At 39.0% G+C, this 13,698-nt stretch overlaps 1 protein-coding gene across 5 annotated transcripts in view; it reads left to right on the top strand.

Annotated features, from left to right (window-relative positions):
* LOC310924128 (complement C4-A-like) overlaps window positions 1-13,698 on the top strand; it is a 52,154-nt gene that overhangs the window by 35,335 nt on the left and 3,121 nt on the right. For all 5 annotated transcript variants that reach the window (XM_083885303.1, XM_083885302.1, XM_083885301.1 and 2 more), the window contains 15 exons: window positions 765-840; window positions 1,248-1,404; window positions 2,777-2,872; window positions 3,202-3,370; window positions 4,330-4,496; window positions 4,930-5,088; window positions 5,689-5,748; window positions 6,199-6,292; window positions 7,010-7,178; window positions 8,751-8,838; window positions 9,115-9,189; window positions 9,790-9,898; window positions 10,860-10,949; window positions 11,313-11,405; window positions 12,101-12,184. In XM_083885303.1, coding sequence (XP_083741429.1) covers window positions 765-840; window positions 1,248-1,404; window positions 2,777-2,872; window positions 3,202-3,370; window positions 4,330-4,496; window positions 4,930-5,088; window positions 5,689-5,748; window positions 6,199-6,292; window positions 7,010-7,178; window positions 8,751-8,838; window positions 9,115-9,189; window positions 9,790-9,898; window positions 10,860-10,949; window positions 11,313-11,405; window positions 12,101-12,184 — 1,686 coding nt within the window. The remainder of the gene's footprint in view (window positions 1-764; window positions 841-1,247; window positions 1,405-2,776; window positions 2,873-3,201; window positions 3,371-4,329; window positions 4,497-4,929; window positions 5,089-5,688; window positions 5,749-6,198; window positions 6,293-7,009; window positions 7,179-8,750; window positions 8,839-9,114; window positions 9,190-9,789; window positions 9,899-10,859; window positions 10,950-11,312; window positions 11,406-12,100; window positions 12,185-13,698) is intronic.

The raw sequence follows: 13,698 nt of genomic DNA, 5'->3' as shown, positions 1-13,698 counted from the left end.
GATCTCAGTATGTGGAAATGTCCCAGATCACAGGAACTAACACAGGGAGTTGTCAGTATTGGAACAAGTACAGCTGACCTTAAACACATTCCATCAACAAAAAACAAGTGTATAAATAGAAATTAAAAGCATGCTAGCAGTTGCTGCATGGAGATCTTTGCCTATTTATCCAAGACTGCCAAAAAAAGGACTGGATAACATGGGATCCTGCTAATAAGTATTTGGTATTATTAGCATCATTTGGTCCCTACATTATGCTTTTATTGCTTCTTATTGAAGTTCATCAGTGTAAAATATGAGTTATGTGGCTATGATACAAACTTTATCAAAATAGTAGCAGTCAATATCAGAAGCCACAACCCATGATTTCTAAAACTGTGTCTGACCCAATAGACAATGTTTTGTATACTTTTTGATCCAATGCACCATAAAATCAAGAGCTTGAAAAGTTGTCAATAATGGGAAATAATTTCCCAATATTCACTACACATAAAACATTTTGTGACCATAAGTATCTGAAGTTTTCAGGTTATTTTCATGGCTCAATTAAGTCAAACAAGACAGAGGACCTTTTAAGCCCAGTGATTTTTCTGTGTCAAATTCTGCTGACCCAGTCATTTCCTCCTTAGTGCCCCAGTGAACACCTCCATGAACTCTTCCACCATTCAATACAAAACATGTCCATTATAATACAAGTGGTGTAGAAAAGCACCCAATAAATATAGATGTTCTCTGAACAGTTATGTGCTCTCTTGTTCATGCAGGTTACACTAGACTGCTTGAGTATCAGAAGGAGGATGGATCCTATGGAACATTTAAAAGAACCCCCAGTAGTGTATGGCAAGTGATCTTCTTTTCCTGGGGTTTTATTTTTGGGGTTTTATTTGGCTGGGATTTTTTCCAATTTACCTCTATTATCATTTGATGCATCATAAGTTTTTCTTTGGCAATGGATTTTGAAAATCTGGTTTGCCTATGTACTTTTGCCATGAACAATCAGCCACCAAATTCTCTGAGCGTATTCAGTCTTTGGTGAAAGAGATTTATGCCAATTATTTTGCATTTGCCACAGGGTAGAAATATTCAAGCTGATGTTGAACAATAACTCACTAGGTTGCAGTGAGTGCACTGCATTGAATATGAGTCTGTGCATAAAACTAGTATGTTTATCTTCCTGTCAATATAGTCTTCTTTAAATATATGGACATATATGGAAATAAATATATGGAAAACTTTCTTTTGTGTAGGTTAACTGCATTCATTGTTAAAGTGCTCACAAGGAGTAGAGAATACTTCAGTATCCAAGACAATCACATAAGCAAGTCTATCTCCTACTTGGTGAATCAACAGCAGCCAGATGGTTCATTCCATGACCACCATCCTGTACTGGACAGGTCAATGCAGGTAGGTCATTCCTATTTAGAAGAATTTGTTGTGCATTTAGGGCTATTAGGGGCTGGAAGGAATAACGTGAGCTGTTGAATAACAAGAAATGCACCTGAAGAGAATAAATCTGTAATGTAGGTACAAAATCTGCAATGTAAAATTAATTTAACAGATCTGTTATGTCAGATGCATAGCTAGCACTTCACCATCTTTATCTTTTTATACTGTCTTAGGCAATTTTTTCAGCTATGCCTACAGAGCACTTAAAAATTACTTCTGTGGGTCATATGTTTGGTAAAAATATAAGCCTTTAGTGCCAAAGGCAATAGAGTGTAGAATTGTAACTTTTTTCTGAAGGGGCATCCAGAGCTCATCTAGTCCAAACACTGCTCAAAACAGTCCTACTTAGATCAGACTGTGCAAAGCCATGTCCAGCTGAGTCTTGAGTATGTCTCAGTCTGTCTGGATAACCTATTTCAGTATTTCACCATGGCCATGATGAAAAAAGAAAATGTTAACACTTAATCAGAATTTCCAATTGCATATCTTGGTCTACACATCCTCTGTAACTGTCCAGACACACAAAATTGTTATACTGCCCATGAATTTAGTCTAGGAAAGTAATGTGCATCTTCCAGAACTAATTGAAAATGCAATGTAGTGACCATATATATATATATATATATATATATATATATATATGAAAAAACAGTCATTAATATTTTTAATGATCTGTGTCAAATAACTAGTGAGGCTTTCACCCTCAAAGCTAATTTCACAGTTGATGTAGCACTACTGGGGAAAAAGAAACAAGTAGCTCAAGGACTGGTCAAAGGGTTTTGGGTTTTTTTGGCCAGTGTTCAATCTGATGTAATCCTCCATTTTACATACATTTCAAGGGCTGTCATGAGAAAAGAGCCAATGAGAGCACTGTGTTTTCTTTATCAAAGAGAGGGATAAGAAATTGTCTAGTATTGTTGTATAAATACCTTTACAGGAGAGAAGTTCTGTCTGTAAGGTAAAGGGCTCTTTAGTGTGTAGAGAGTAGCACAGAAATAAAAACAATTCCACACTCCTAGTGATTGAAAACTGAAACCATGCATGTTCCAATGAGAAATGGTAGATAGCTGTAAGATAAATAACTAAATATTTGATTATCAACTGAAGGACATGGTGAGTTCCTGATCTCTTACATTGTTAATGCAACCATAGAAGATATACTTTAGGTGGACACATATCACTGAGAAAAATTTAAGGCAACAGCTACATGGTACATGGTCAGAGGGTTTGCAGAGAAAATCCTTGACTTTATGGAAAGTGATTTTTCTAGATTTAATCATAAGTGTATGCATGCACATTTAACTTTTCCTTTTCGTATTTCATCTTTCAGGGTGGCATTAAGACAGCAGAAGAGGATTTGGCTATGACAGCCTTCGTAACCATAGCATTGCAACAGACCCTGCCTGTCTACCCATCACCTGATGTGGTAGGAAGCCTGTCTCTTTAAGTCTTCAGGCTATTGCACAATGGCATATCCACCCTACCATCTCTTGGAGAACTGCAAATGAGGAGTTTAAAATCTGCTTACATCTGGGGTGGATAGGAAAAGATGTCATGGCCTAATGTAAAATAAGGTGTTTTGAGCTAAGCTCTGCATCATCAATGGCTTTAATCACTAAGCAAATATTATTATAATTGTCTTAAAAATTACTCCAATGAAGTATTCTAATTTCCTAGTACTACTTTCTTGGTGCCAGAAATAACAGTTAGCAGGTCTCAGAGATCTTTACAAATGGATCCATTTTGTTTTCACAGGCACGAGTGATTAGAAGAACAGTGGCTTACATGAAAAATCAATTTTCAAGAAATACTGACTGCTATTCTACAGTCATCACTGCTTATGCTCTGACACTTGTGCAGTCTGATAGTGAAGATGCTCAGTTTGTGAATGAAAAATTAAGGAGCTGTTCTTATTTTGATGAAGGTACTGGTAACCATTCTTAAAAATCCCTCTAAAAAGCACTTTTCCTAATGGAAACACTCTTAAATGAACAAAAAAAACCTGAAGTAAATGAAGAAAAATTAATTTTATGCAACTGTGTATGTACATGTGAAATACATTTAATTATTTAAATTGCATAATTCAATATTCAATATTTGACATTTTAATATGTAATTTTCAAAAATAGTATCACTATATAGTGACAGCATAGTGAAGCTTGGATCGTGACCTTCTCTGATTTTGGAACTGGAACAAAACCACAGTAAATATTTGTGTTTTCTGCTTCCCTTGGAAAGAAAAAAAATTTTCCAAGCCAAATGAGAAAGGAGAAACTTTGTACAAGAAAATAGCAACGTACCGGAGTAGTCCAGATGGGATTTGTGGTCCAGAGGGAAGATGTCTCTCTTCCAGCCCACCTGCTTTCAAACCCCCCACCAGTTCTGAGTGCTTTGTCCCAGCTCCCCATGGATGTCACCACTCACCCCCACGGGGTGTGGCTGTGGTGACTGTTGAGTCAGTCAGATGTGTGGCTGCACCACCATCCTGGATACACTTCCCAGTGTGTTTGGTAAACACAGTAAAATTTAACAGCCCTAGTCTAAGCATAGGGAATATGCTTTTCCTTAATCAAGGCTGGATTTGTGGCCATAATTAATACTATTATGTCTGAGGGACCACCAGACACAACGCTACCATTCCATCAGATGGACATGGCTGTACAATGGGATCATTAGACTGTGATGGTTGGAGAAATCAAAATTGAAAATTGTGGCTTTTCTTTTCCATTATCTTTGCTTCCCAGCTGATTTGTTGCTCTCAGAGAAGCCTCTGTATCTTGTGGTTCCACAGTGCCATGACATGAAGTATCCACTGTATAGAACAATAGTGATTTTGGGCAAATGTCTCTGCCAAGGGGATTCAGGACTGAGTTATTCTTGCAGCAAAGCAGCAGCGCTACTGGGGAAATGGCAACAATGCAGTCTCCGTGGAAACCACTGCCTATGCCCTGCTCCAGACCTTGCTCCTGGAAGACATGGAATATGCCAGTCCTATTGCCACGTGGCTGACAGAGAGGAGGAACTATGGTGGAGGATACTGCTCTACACAGGTGCCTGACCACCAGTTCAGGGGGAGTCTTAAGGGGAGGGAAGGAAATAAAAGCCCCCTAAAAACTTTTTCCTTTAGATTTGAAAGCATCATAACAGTTAATTTTCAACTTCTTTGATGTATGAAGCAGTAAACATTTTGTATTATTAATTAGCAATGGGCAAATTAAAAGAGTTAAAAGCCAACAGAGAAAAATTCTTTGTCCTCATGAAGAAATAGGATAATCTAAGGTCAGGACTCCAATGTGTTTACAATTTTAGTGCTATAAGAACAAGCTGGGAAATTAAATGAATAATATCTGTAAGTAGGAACAGACAAATGCAGGAGAACTTCAAAGCATAAAACTGAATTCAAGGTGACTGACAATGTCATCTCACATGTTGTTGAAATAACCTGGCATACCTGCTAGATTTTTGTTTTTCTTTCTCACCTAGGACACAGTGGTGGCCTTAGAAGCTCTGTCAGCATACAGCATCCAGACACTGAACCCTGTTTCCACTGACCTGACTGTCAGACTGGGAACACCTGGAAGGCAAAATTACTACACCATTGTTCTGACTGATGCCCATGAAGAATTTCAGAAGCAACTAGAGGTATACAACCACTGGTTGTTTTGAATGGAGTTTTTTTTCCCCTCAAAAAGGAGAAATCAAATCCTCTGGCCTAGATTTTGTCATGCTAAGCAACCATGGTATAGATGATTTCTCATACCTTGAAATACTTTGATCTGTAAAACAGAATTTTTTAAAGTTAAAAAACCCCCAAAACCAGCAGGTGCTTAGCAACACACTTTAGAGATGTTTTCCTGCCTCTTTGAGCACTTTGGTGGCATGAATCTCTCCCAAAAGCAAAGAGCAGCCAGGAACCCGAGTCCTTCTAGGGAATGAGGAAGAAGGGGAATATTTTGATCTTCATTGTGTCTGGAACTGTGAAAATGTGAAGTCTAGGATACAAAGGAGGGACTGACATTGGTAAAATACATCTACTGAGCCCTAAAAGAGCAGAGTAAGATGCATTAGCTCAGTACATTTAAAATCTTGAGACATGAGATCTCATAATTCCTTCCATAGCTGAAAGTTTTCCCTACCCAGGTTTGGGGGGCTAAAGGCATAGAAGACTGTCAAGGTGTCAGGAAAACAATAGATCAAATGGTGAACACAGACTAAATATCTTCCTTTTCCCTTGGTTTGCAGTTTGAACTTGGAAGAAAACTCGAAGTATCTGTACAAGGCAAAGGAAATGGGACAATGAGTGTAAGCTGTAAATTCAAAATCCAGACTCCTGTTGGATTTCTTTTAATCTTTTTGAAACCAAAGGGAAAACTTACTTGCCATGGCCTCAACCTTTGTATTCCTACCTCCAAAATTCTAAAATCTGGGGCCTAAAACCTTCCCATAGACACAGTCAATTTTCCTGTCTTTATTAAATCCATAAAATGTCTAGGGTGATAGAGGTGGCTAGAATTTGAAAGACCTCTTTGTGTTTGGGAATGGAGAGTTATCTTGAAGGAGTCCCACACCATTTGTGAGTTGTATGTGGGACCTTCTTATATCTGTGACAGTTCTCTGTGACCAATCTGTCCCACTGGGCGTCTGGTCTTTCTCTCCACGCTCCCATCATCATGTGTTGGAGTCCTTAATGGGTAAATTCCTTGTCATTTATATGATATTTTTAGTGGCTTGCTCTTTGTGTGTTCATCTTAGATATTAAAAATGTACTGGTCACCTGAGCTGAAGAACAACACCTGCAATGATTTGATTTTGACAGTGGAAGTGGAAGGGAGCCTTAAGTACTCTGGTGAGTGAAAAGGGCAGGGGCTGGGTCTCAAAGGTGACACATTTGGCCAGCTGCTAATGATGCTTCATAGTTTTCCAGGCTTGGAAAGTGGGAACAAATTAATGAATCAGGGAAAAAGAGAAGTCTCTGAACTCTACCCAGTCATTGTTTCATTTAGCTTACTATTCTTATTCTTAAACAGTATAATAACTGAGTGGCTGTAGATGCAGCAGGTACTTAACACAGATACCATTAGAAAGTGTTCTTGAGAAAGGGGAGGTAACTCCCTTCACAGAGGGGAAAGCCCTGCTCAGATCCCTGGCTAATAAGGCACCTACCATGTGGGCTTAAAATTCTTTGAGGCAGATCTGTCATAGGCCTTTCAGATGAGCAAGAATGTGTTTTCCATCACCTGAAGTGTGTGCTCATCATCATCTCTGCCTATGTCTGCATTGTTTTTTCTGTTTGAATTGTTAACTTTTGGAGGGAGGTCTTCTCCTTTACAAATTTATGCATAGCCCAAACCCCATTCTTACCTAGGTTTGTTAGTTATTCTTACTATAGTTATCCCTAAAATTATAACTCTGAATGAATTGGAAACACTGAGGCAGTGTACAGAAAATATTATAAAACTCACTGTGATGGCGTGACTGCCCACTGGTATTTATCATTATACCAAAAGGAGCCAAACTTGTGCAGGCAAATTTGTGCATGGCTGACCATGTCTCTCACCTCCAGAAGCTGACTACTCTGATGAGGACAATGATTATGAGGACTTGACTACTACAAGCAACAGCACGTTTGAGACACTGTCTAAAATAGATTGGTTTGATATCCACAGCAGAAGAAAAAGGGATGTGACCACTCCCAGCAAAACAGAATCCTTGCAATACAAAGTCTGTGTCAGGTAGGTCTGCTAGATCAGCTCTTCATTCATTTGTAATTCTCCTTTGTCACACTCTTCATATCCACAAACTCAGCATCCAATCTAGTGAGTCTGCATACACTGTAAGTGTGTGTTCTCTCTCCCATGGCAGGAGGAAAAGTTTCCATACAATGGATGAGATTTATTTACATTGCTTACATAGACTTCAAATGTCCACTGCAGATTCTTCCCCATCAAACTCTGGGGAGACTCTAAAGCATTTGTCAGGCTAATAATTGAAAATAATACTTTATTTAAAAAAGGAAAATCCAGCTGGAATGCAGTAGGAGAGTTTCATCACTTTCTGGAGAGATGCTGGTGAAGAGAAGGCAGATGGGATATTCTTTTGTGACAAGAAGTTGGCAAAGGCAGAGATAGGAAAGAAAGAAACCCTCCTATGCAGCATTGTCTTTGCTCCCATTTACAGCCTGGTATTGGTCTCAGACACACAAATTTGTGGCTGTCCTGGGTTCCTCTTCTAGAGAGGAGCAGGATGGAAGAAGCAGGTTTTGCTCCCCAGTAGAATTTTGGCTTTCCATAGACCTTTGTCAAAGCCTTGAAGACAGTGGTTTTATCCGCTCTTCTAAACAGTAGCATGAGCAATGGCAGGGAGGACTGAAATTACCCTAATTCCCATTTTTCATTCTCCCTTGTTAATGAAAAATGAGGGATATATTAATATATATCAGTGAATTGCATACTGGCCAAAGCATCATCTTCCCCATTAATTGCTATGTAACATTTATCAGCTAGCAGATCCACTGTTCTGCATCACTGTTCTACTAAGTGTTAGGCTGAGGCTTAGATAATAATGTGAAATTACTTGTGGTTAAGACATGGGAGAACAACTGAAGGCATGAATTACATCACCATTCTTCTTCCCTATACTATAGTGAATCCTTTATGGGAAAGGGGGAGTGCCAAAATTAAAATTCCTGAAGTACCACTAAGTGTGTGTAAAATATCTCATGTCAAGGTACTCTGTGTGAGTGCAGAACAATTTCATTTTCCAGCACTGACACAAATACCTGATTTTTGAGATGGTGAAAGCCAAAAGATTGGAAATCCAATACATAAGTTTAGTGGATAATTACAGCAATGAAGATTTTTGCCTCAGACAACAAAGAGATGTAAATTTGACTTAGTCCATGAAAAATTTAGATAAATTCATTTCCTATCTCCACTTTGTAAGTAATAGAGAACAGATACTTTGTCAGTGCTGTTTATTTCATTGGCTTCAACAATGTTTTTAAGGTGGGATGAACTGTCATTTACAGGTGATTTTTTCTGCCTATCAGATCCAAGTAAGGCCTATATAAAAACTCAGGCAAGGCATCTGGGTTTTGGATGACCATTTGACTAGATGACTCATTTTACCTCGTGACTTTTAAATGAATTTGGCAGCTAATTTTCAAATTAAAATCCACTTAGGATAATTAAATGGAGCGGAATGTTTTGCTTCACCTTTAGCAAGCCTGAAAAGCCAGACTCTTCAAAGCAACCTGTTTGGCTGTTCAGTGCAGGTGTTCACTGCTGACCATCTCCCTTATAAAGGTCCACAGGTCCCCAAGTACCAAAGATGTCCCTGGTTGATCTCACTCTGCTGAGTGGGTTGGAGCCTGACACCAAGGAACTTGAACAGGTTAGAAAGACACTTTTCTATGTAACCTTTTATAAAGTCTTTAGATTTTTTTTCTTTCAAAATCTTTCCAAAAATAGAAGAGACACGGGAAAACAGATTTTGGATAGATAGCTAGCTAGCTAAATTAGTTTGCTCAGTTTCGTGCTCTCAGGCAATGTCCTCTTTAGGGAGGAAAAAAGAGGACTGAAAAAAATTAACTTAGAATAAAAAAAGCAAAGGTATTCCTGTTCTGCCAGGAGTTTGTTTTCATTTGTTTGTTTCTTCGTTTTCCTGCAGTTGGTAACAGCTTCAGACAGGTACATTCAGCACTTTGAGTACAAGGAAGGGAAGATTTTGCTCTACTTTGGTGAGGTAAGCAAACCCAATGATTTTCTAATCCCTGCTATTTCAGATAGCATATAGAATATTTTTTTGTATTTTTCACTCTCAGTTACCTTTCTGTAATTTTTGTCATTTATTATTATTGAACAGCTCAGTGGAAAGAACAGAGGACGGGAAAAAGGGAAACGCACACCTTCATCTTGCACCTTTCCACATCCAAGGAGATGTAGTTCATATTCAAGATTTAGCCTTTGGCCCAAGAAAAAAAAGAGAAATCCTCTCCCTCTCTAGCCAGGAGGGTTGCTTTTCTTACATAACAGAAGTGTTAAGTGGTGGTCCTGTAAATTCCACATGGACATCTTGCATGTCAAGACCAAGATCCATATAGTGACAAACAAATTTAAACAGCAGGACCCCTAGTCTCTGTTTATATTTCCCAATATTTTGGATAATGACTCCACCCTACACCCACTTGAATTGCTTCACCTCTACAACCAAAGCAGCTACCAGTATTAACTCAGCTATGCCATCAGAACAAGTATTCAACAACTAGAATAGGCACAAACATTGAGGAATTGACTAAGGAGAGTTACTTTTTTCATTCAAAACTGTTCTTCCTTTTTCCTCCAGCTCCCAAGTGGACCAGACCCAGACTGTATATCATTTGGGGCAAAGCAAATCAATCCTATGGGCTTGGTTCAGCCAGCAAATGCCATCCTTTATGATTTTTACAACCCTGGTAAGGGCACAGAAAAATTATACGTAAGTGCTTGAAAGAGAGACTCTCAAAAAACCCCTCCAGTCTATAGAAAGTTGATTTTGATCTAGTGTGTGAAACCATGTAATTTTGTTGAGTGATAAAATAACCAGCTTTGTATAACTGTCTTCCAGTTACTTCAGACTATCTAAACAGAGATCTTCTCAGGAATGGTCCAGTATTGCTAATGAACTAAAAATATGAACTTTTACACTCATGGATTTTTAAATTAGATCTCCTGAGTTCCTGTTTCTCACAATGCTTTTAAGCTTTCACTCACATTTTGTTTTGTCAGGCTGTGTCTTTATGCATCTAAGATAGGCAGTCTTAGAGGTTTGACTTTTGAAGTGTGCTTGCCAAGGAAAGCAGTCTTGTTCTTCATTCAAAGAAAGGTTAAATGCAAATCATCCCCATTTGCCAAAGTTATGCAAACAATATTTGAAAATTAGGTCAAATCTCTACTTTGCCATAACAGAGGGATCCAAGACAGTTTACAATGTGTTTAAACCACTAACTATTGGTTGATCCTATCTTCTTCTTCTGCAACAGTGCAGTGTTCACTGTTGTTTTATGGTCTAAAGAAGCTTTTAAGATGGATGATTTCCAGAAGGAACAAAAAAAAAAAAAAAAAAAATGGGGGGCATGCAGGGAGGGAAGAGTGCAACCTAAAAACAAAAATAAAAAAGCCCCAACAACTAAAAAATGCCCAAACAAAATTTAACCAAACTGAACAAAAATAACCTCAAACTTTTGAAAGGCAATGATGTACTCTAGGTGCCTAAGCTGTAGGTCTTTGGGAGCTGCTGACGTATGTCTGACCCCTCAGTGTTCTGCTTTCTCTGCACCAGGGAAAAGCTGGGCTGCAAACATAGTTTGTACTGCACTGTACAGGCTTTTCCACTTGAGCTCTCCCATAACAAGCTGTTTTGTTCCCTGCCCACAGACAGGAGGTGCAGTGTGTTCTACAGTGCCCCCAAGCACAGTCCTATGCTCTCAAAGCTGTGCCATGCCAACGTCTGCCAGTGTGCAGAAGGTAAGGAATGACTGCACTAGCTGGTCTAAAGGAGGAGAGTTACTTCTGGGAACAATTTACATGGGAATTGTTAAGCCCAGAAAGTACCATCGGAATTATCCTAATGTGTAAGACAGGATACATTCATCGTCTAGGATGTTCACTATCAAATCAATTTTTTCTAAGATATCCAAGATCTTTTGATAACTAAATGCAATATATATGCACACATGTGTGTGTGTATGTAAAAACTCTTACACCACTGAGAAAATTGTTCTGCCATTTTATTCTCTGTTATATTGTTGTGTGAATATGGATGTGTAAACCACATCTGTCTACATATCCATGCCTATAGGGGTGTCTCACTTGTTTTCTTCCCTCCAGGTCCCTGCCCAAAACAAAAATCAACTTTCAGTAAAGGGGTAGAACAAACCACACGTGTTAGTTTTGTCTGCTACCAACCTACAGCAGATTATGGTAAGGCATGAAGGAATCAACAACTGTTGTTTTCAGCATCGTTTATTTTAATAAGTATAAACTTGTAGTTTTATGTGCCCAGACCTCTCCTGAATTGAGTAGGGTTTCTGTATGGTGCCGAGGAGACACAAACGAAGGCACATGCAATTGTAGTAATCAGTGAAGTGGGAAGTAAAGGCCTTGGAAAGATGCAGCAGGATGCTGGGGGAAGGAGGGGTGGACATAATGCTACAGGGTTTAGAAAAAACCCATGGTGCAGTACTGCAATTCCCTACAGGCCTCATGTTACAGGATGTAAATAAAGAATAGGGTCTCCATGACATGTCATAGTTCAGTAGCTCCTTCTGCAGAGCTAGATGAATAATTTTCCCTTTGTTAATTTGCCTTTATGACCTCTTCTTTGGAGACAAAGTTAGACAAACTACTGAAGGAAAACTGGTTGGACACCATTGGTAAGTTAGATGCTAACAGAAGGACAGGAAAAAGTGTGGAAACCTAACCACAGAGGAGCTTCCTTGAAAAAATACAAAGAGAGGAATACAAATCTAAAGTCTCTTGATTAATAATTTCATGGTTTGTGAGTAGAAGGTACACTGGCCTCTGTTCAGACACTTGGTAAAAGCACACCTATTATTCACTCTTTGCATGCAATTTCATATTGCCATCTGGCATCACAGAGTTGTTGTCTGTTGCAGCATATGAGGTGGAGATCCTCAACAGCACAAACAAGAATGTTTTTGATTACTATGAAGCCAAAATCCACAAAATCCTTAAAGCATGTAAGTATCAAAATGTTTTACTCCTTTCATTCACCTGTAGGAAAACTAGGTTAAATAAATAATGTTAGCCAGCATGAGCCATGCAGATGCCTTCTTCTACTGTGGAAAAGTAGGGTCAGATATATTTCTTAGGCAGGCTTTCAAGGCCAATTTATTGCAGGGCTTGTTTGGTGCAGAAGCCTTACTGTTTAGTTCATCCCTGGGGTAATTCTTTTGTTCACATTGTGCAATCCCAGAGCACATGAGCTTCAACCATTTCAGATGAAGATAAATCAGAAGACACATTCCAGACTTACTGAGTCCATGGTTACAAACAGGGGCTAGTCTAAGATAAACCCTCAAAAAACATGCATAGTGTGGATGTTATGTCTTCTGCATCAACTATTTCAATTTATGGACTGTTGACAGACCCTTATTTGTTCTTGGGTGGACATATCCACTGACCTCTGTTCTGATACTAAATGAAGGTTAGAAATGCTTATTATCGACTAACTATTAAGCAATTGCAACCCTTGTGGAACAGGCTAAGAGCTGTCTACAGTGACTTGCCTGAGATCAAGGAAGACAGGAAAACTTCTGGAACTTCAATCTAATGACTGTGCTAAAGAAATAGAAAGTCTTCTTTGTTGTTAGTGTAGAGGTTTTCACAGCTCTTAGACAATGTCCTTTTGCAGGCTTGTCATCCCAGCTGCCCCCATGTGAACTTAATCAGCAGCATCAGAGATCACTGATACTCTTCAGAGTAATTCTGGGGCAGCTGTCAGATGACACACCAGACTCCAGCAGCCGTAGTATCATGTGGTCACCAGTTTTGAGTTTGGCAGCCAGAGATTGCCTTTAAAAAGGAACTTCAAAGGTTTTGAAAGCTTTTCTCTCTGGAGCAGAATAATTAACTCACTCCATCAATCTTTGCCCAGGGGTCTGGCAATGTCACACAGTATTCTATGGCACACAACTCATGATCTGTGCACAAAGTTTAGTTCTTGTAGGAAAATAAGGTCCATGCTTCCTGAGTCCAGAGAGAGCATCTGACATACACAGGGCTTTCTCTACAGAGGGAAATTATTATGTACCTAGTGGTCAAAAATACTGACCATAGGAGATTATGGTATCATGGTGGAGAGTTTTGTTAATCTCATTAAAACACCTACAGGATTTAAAGTCTTTAGGACTCTGGGTCCAAATTCATTTGCACTCACAACTTGCAGGCAAGCACTGGAAAGATTTTGGGTTTTGCTGGCTGAGAGAAACATCCTTTGAATGTAGAGTTGAAGGGAAAGGATGTCTTCCATTCCCTCATACTTGATATTTCTTTTTGGTTTGTGCTGCCAGATGCAGCTTCTGAGCATCAGGAGGCTTTCAGCAGGCTTGGGAAAGGCTGGCAGGAGGCATGAAGCCATATGAGGATGGAGAAAAAAATAGGTGTTGCACCCAAATCAGCCTGTGACTGAATTAGTGACTTAATATCTCTTGTATTCTCTGTGACTCTTTTGAGTGAGGTTGGCCACTATTGC

Source organism: Zosterops lateralis (assembly GCF_965231275.1).
Source record: "Zosterops lateralis genome assembly, chromosome: 2".
Lineage (NCBI taxonomy): Eukaryota > Metazoa > Chordata > Aves > Passeriformes > Zosteropidae > Zosterops > Zosterops lateralis.
Note: the sequence above shows the minus strand (reverse complement) of the source record. Positions and strands in the feature narration are given on the sequence as shown.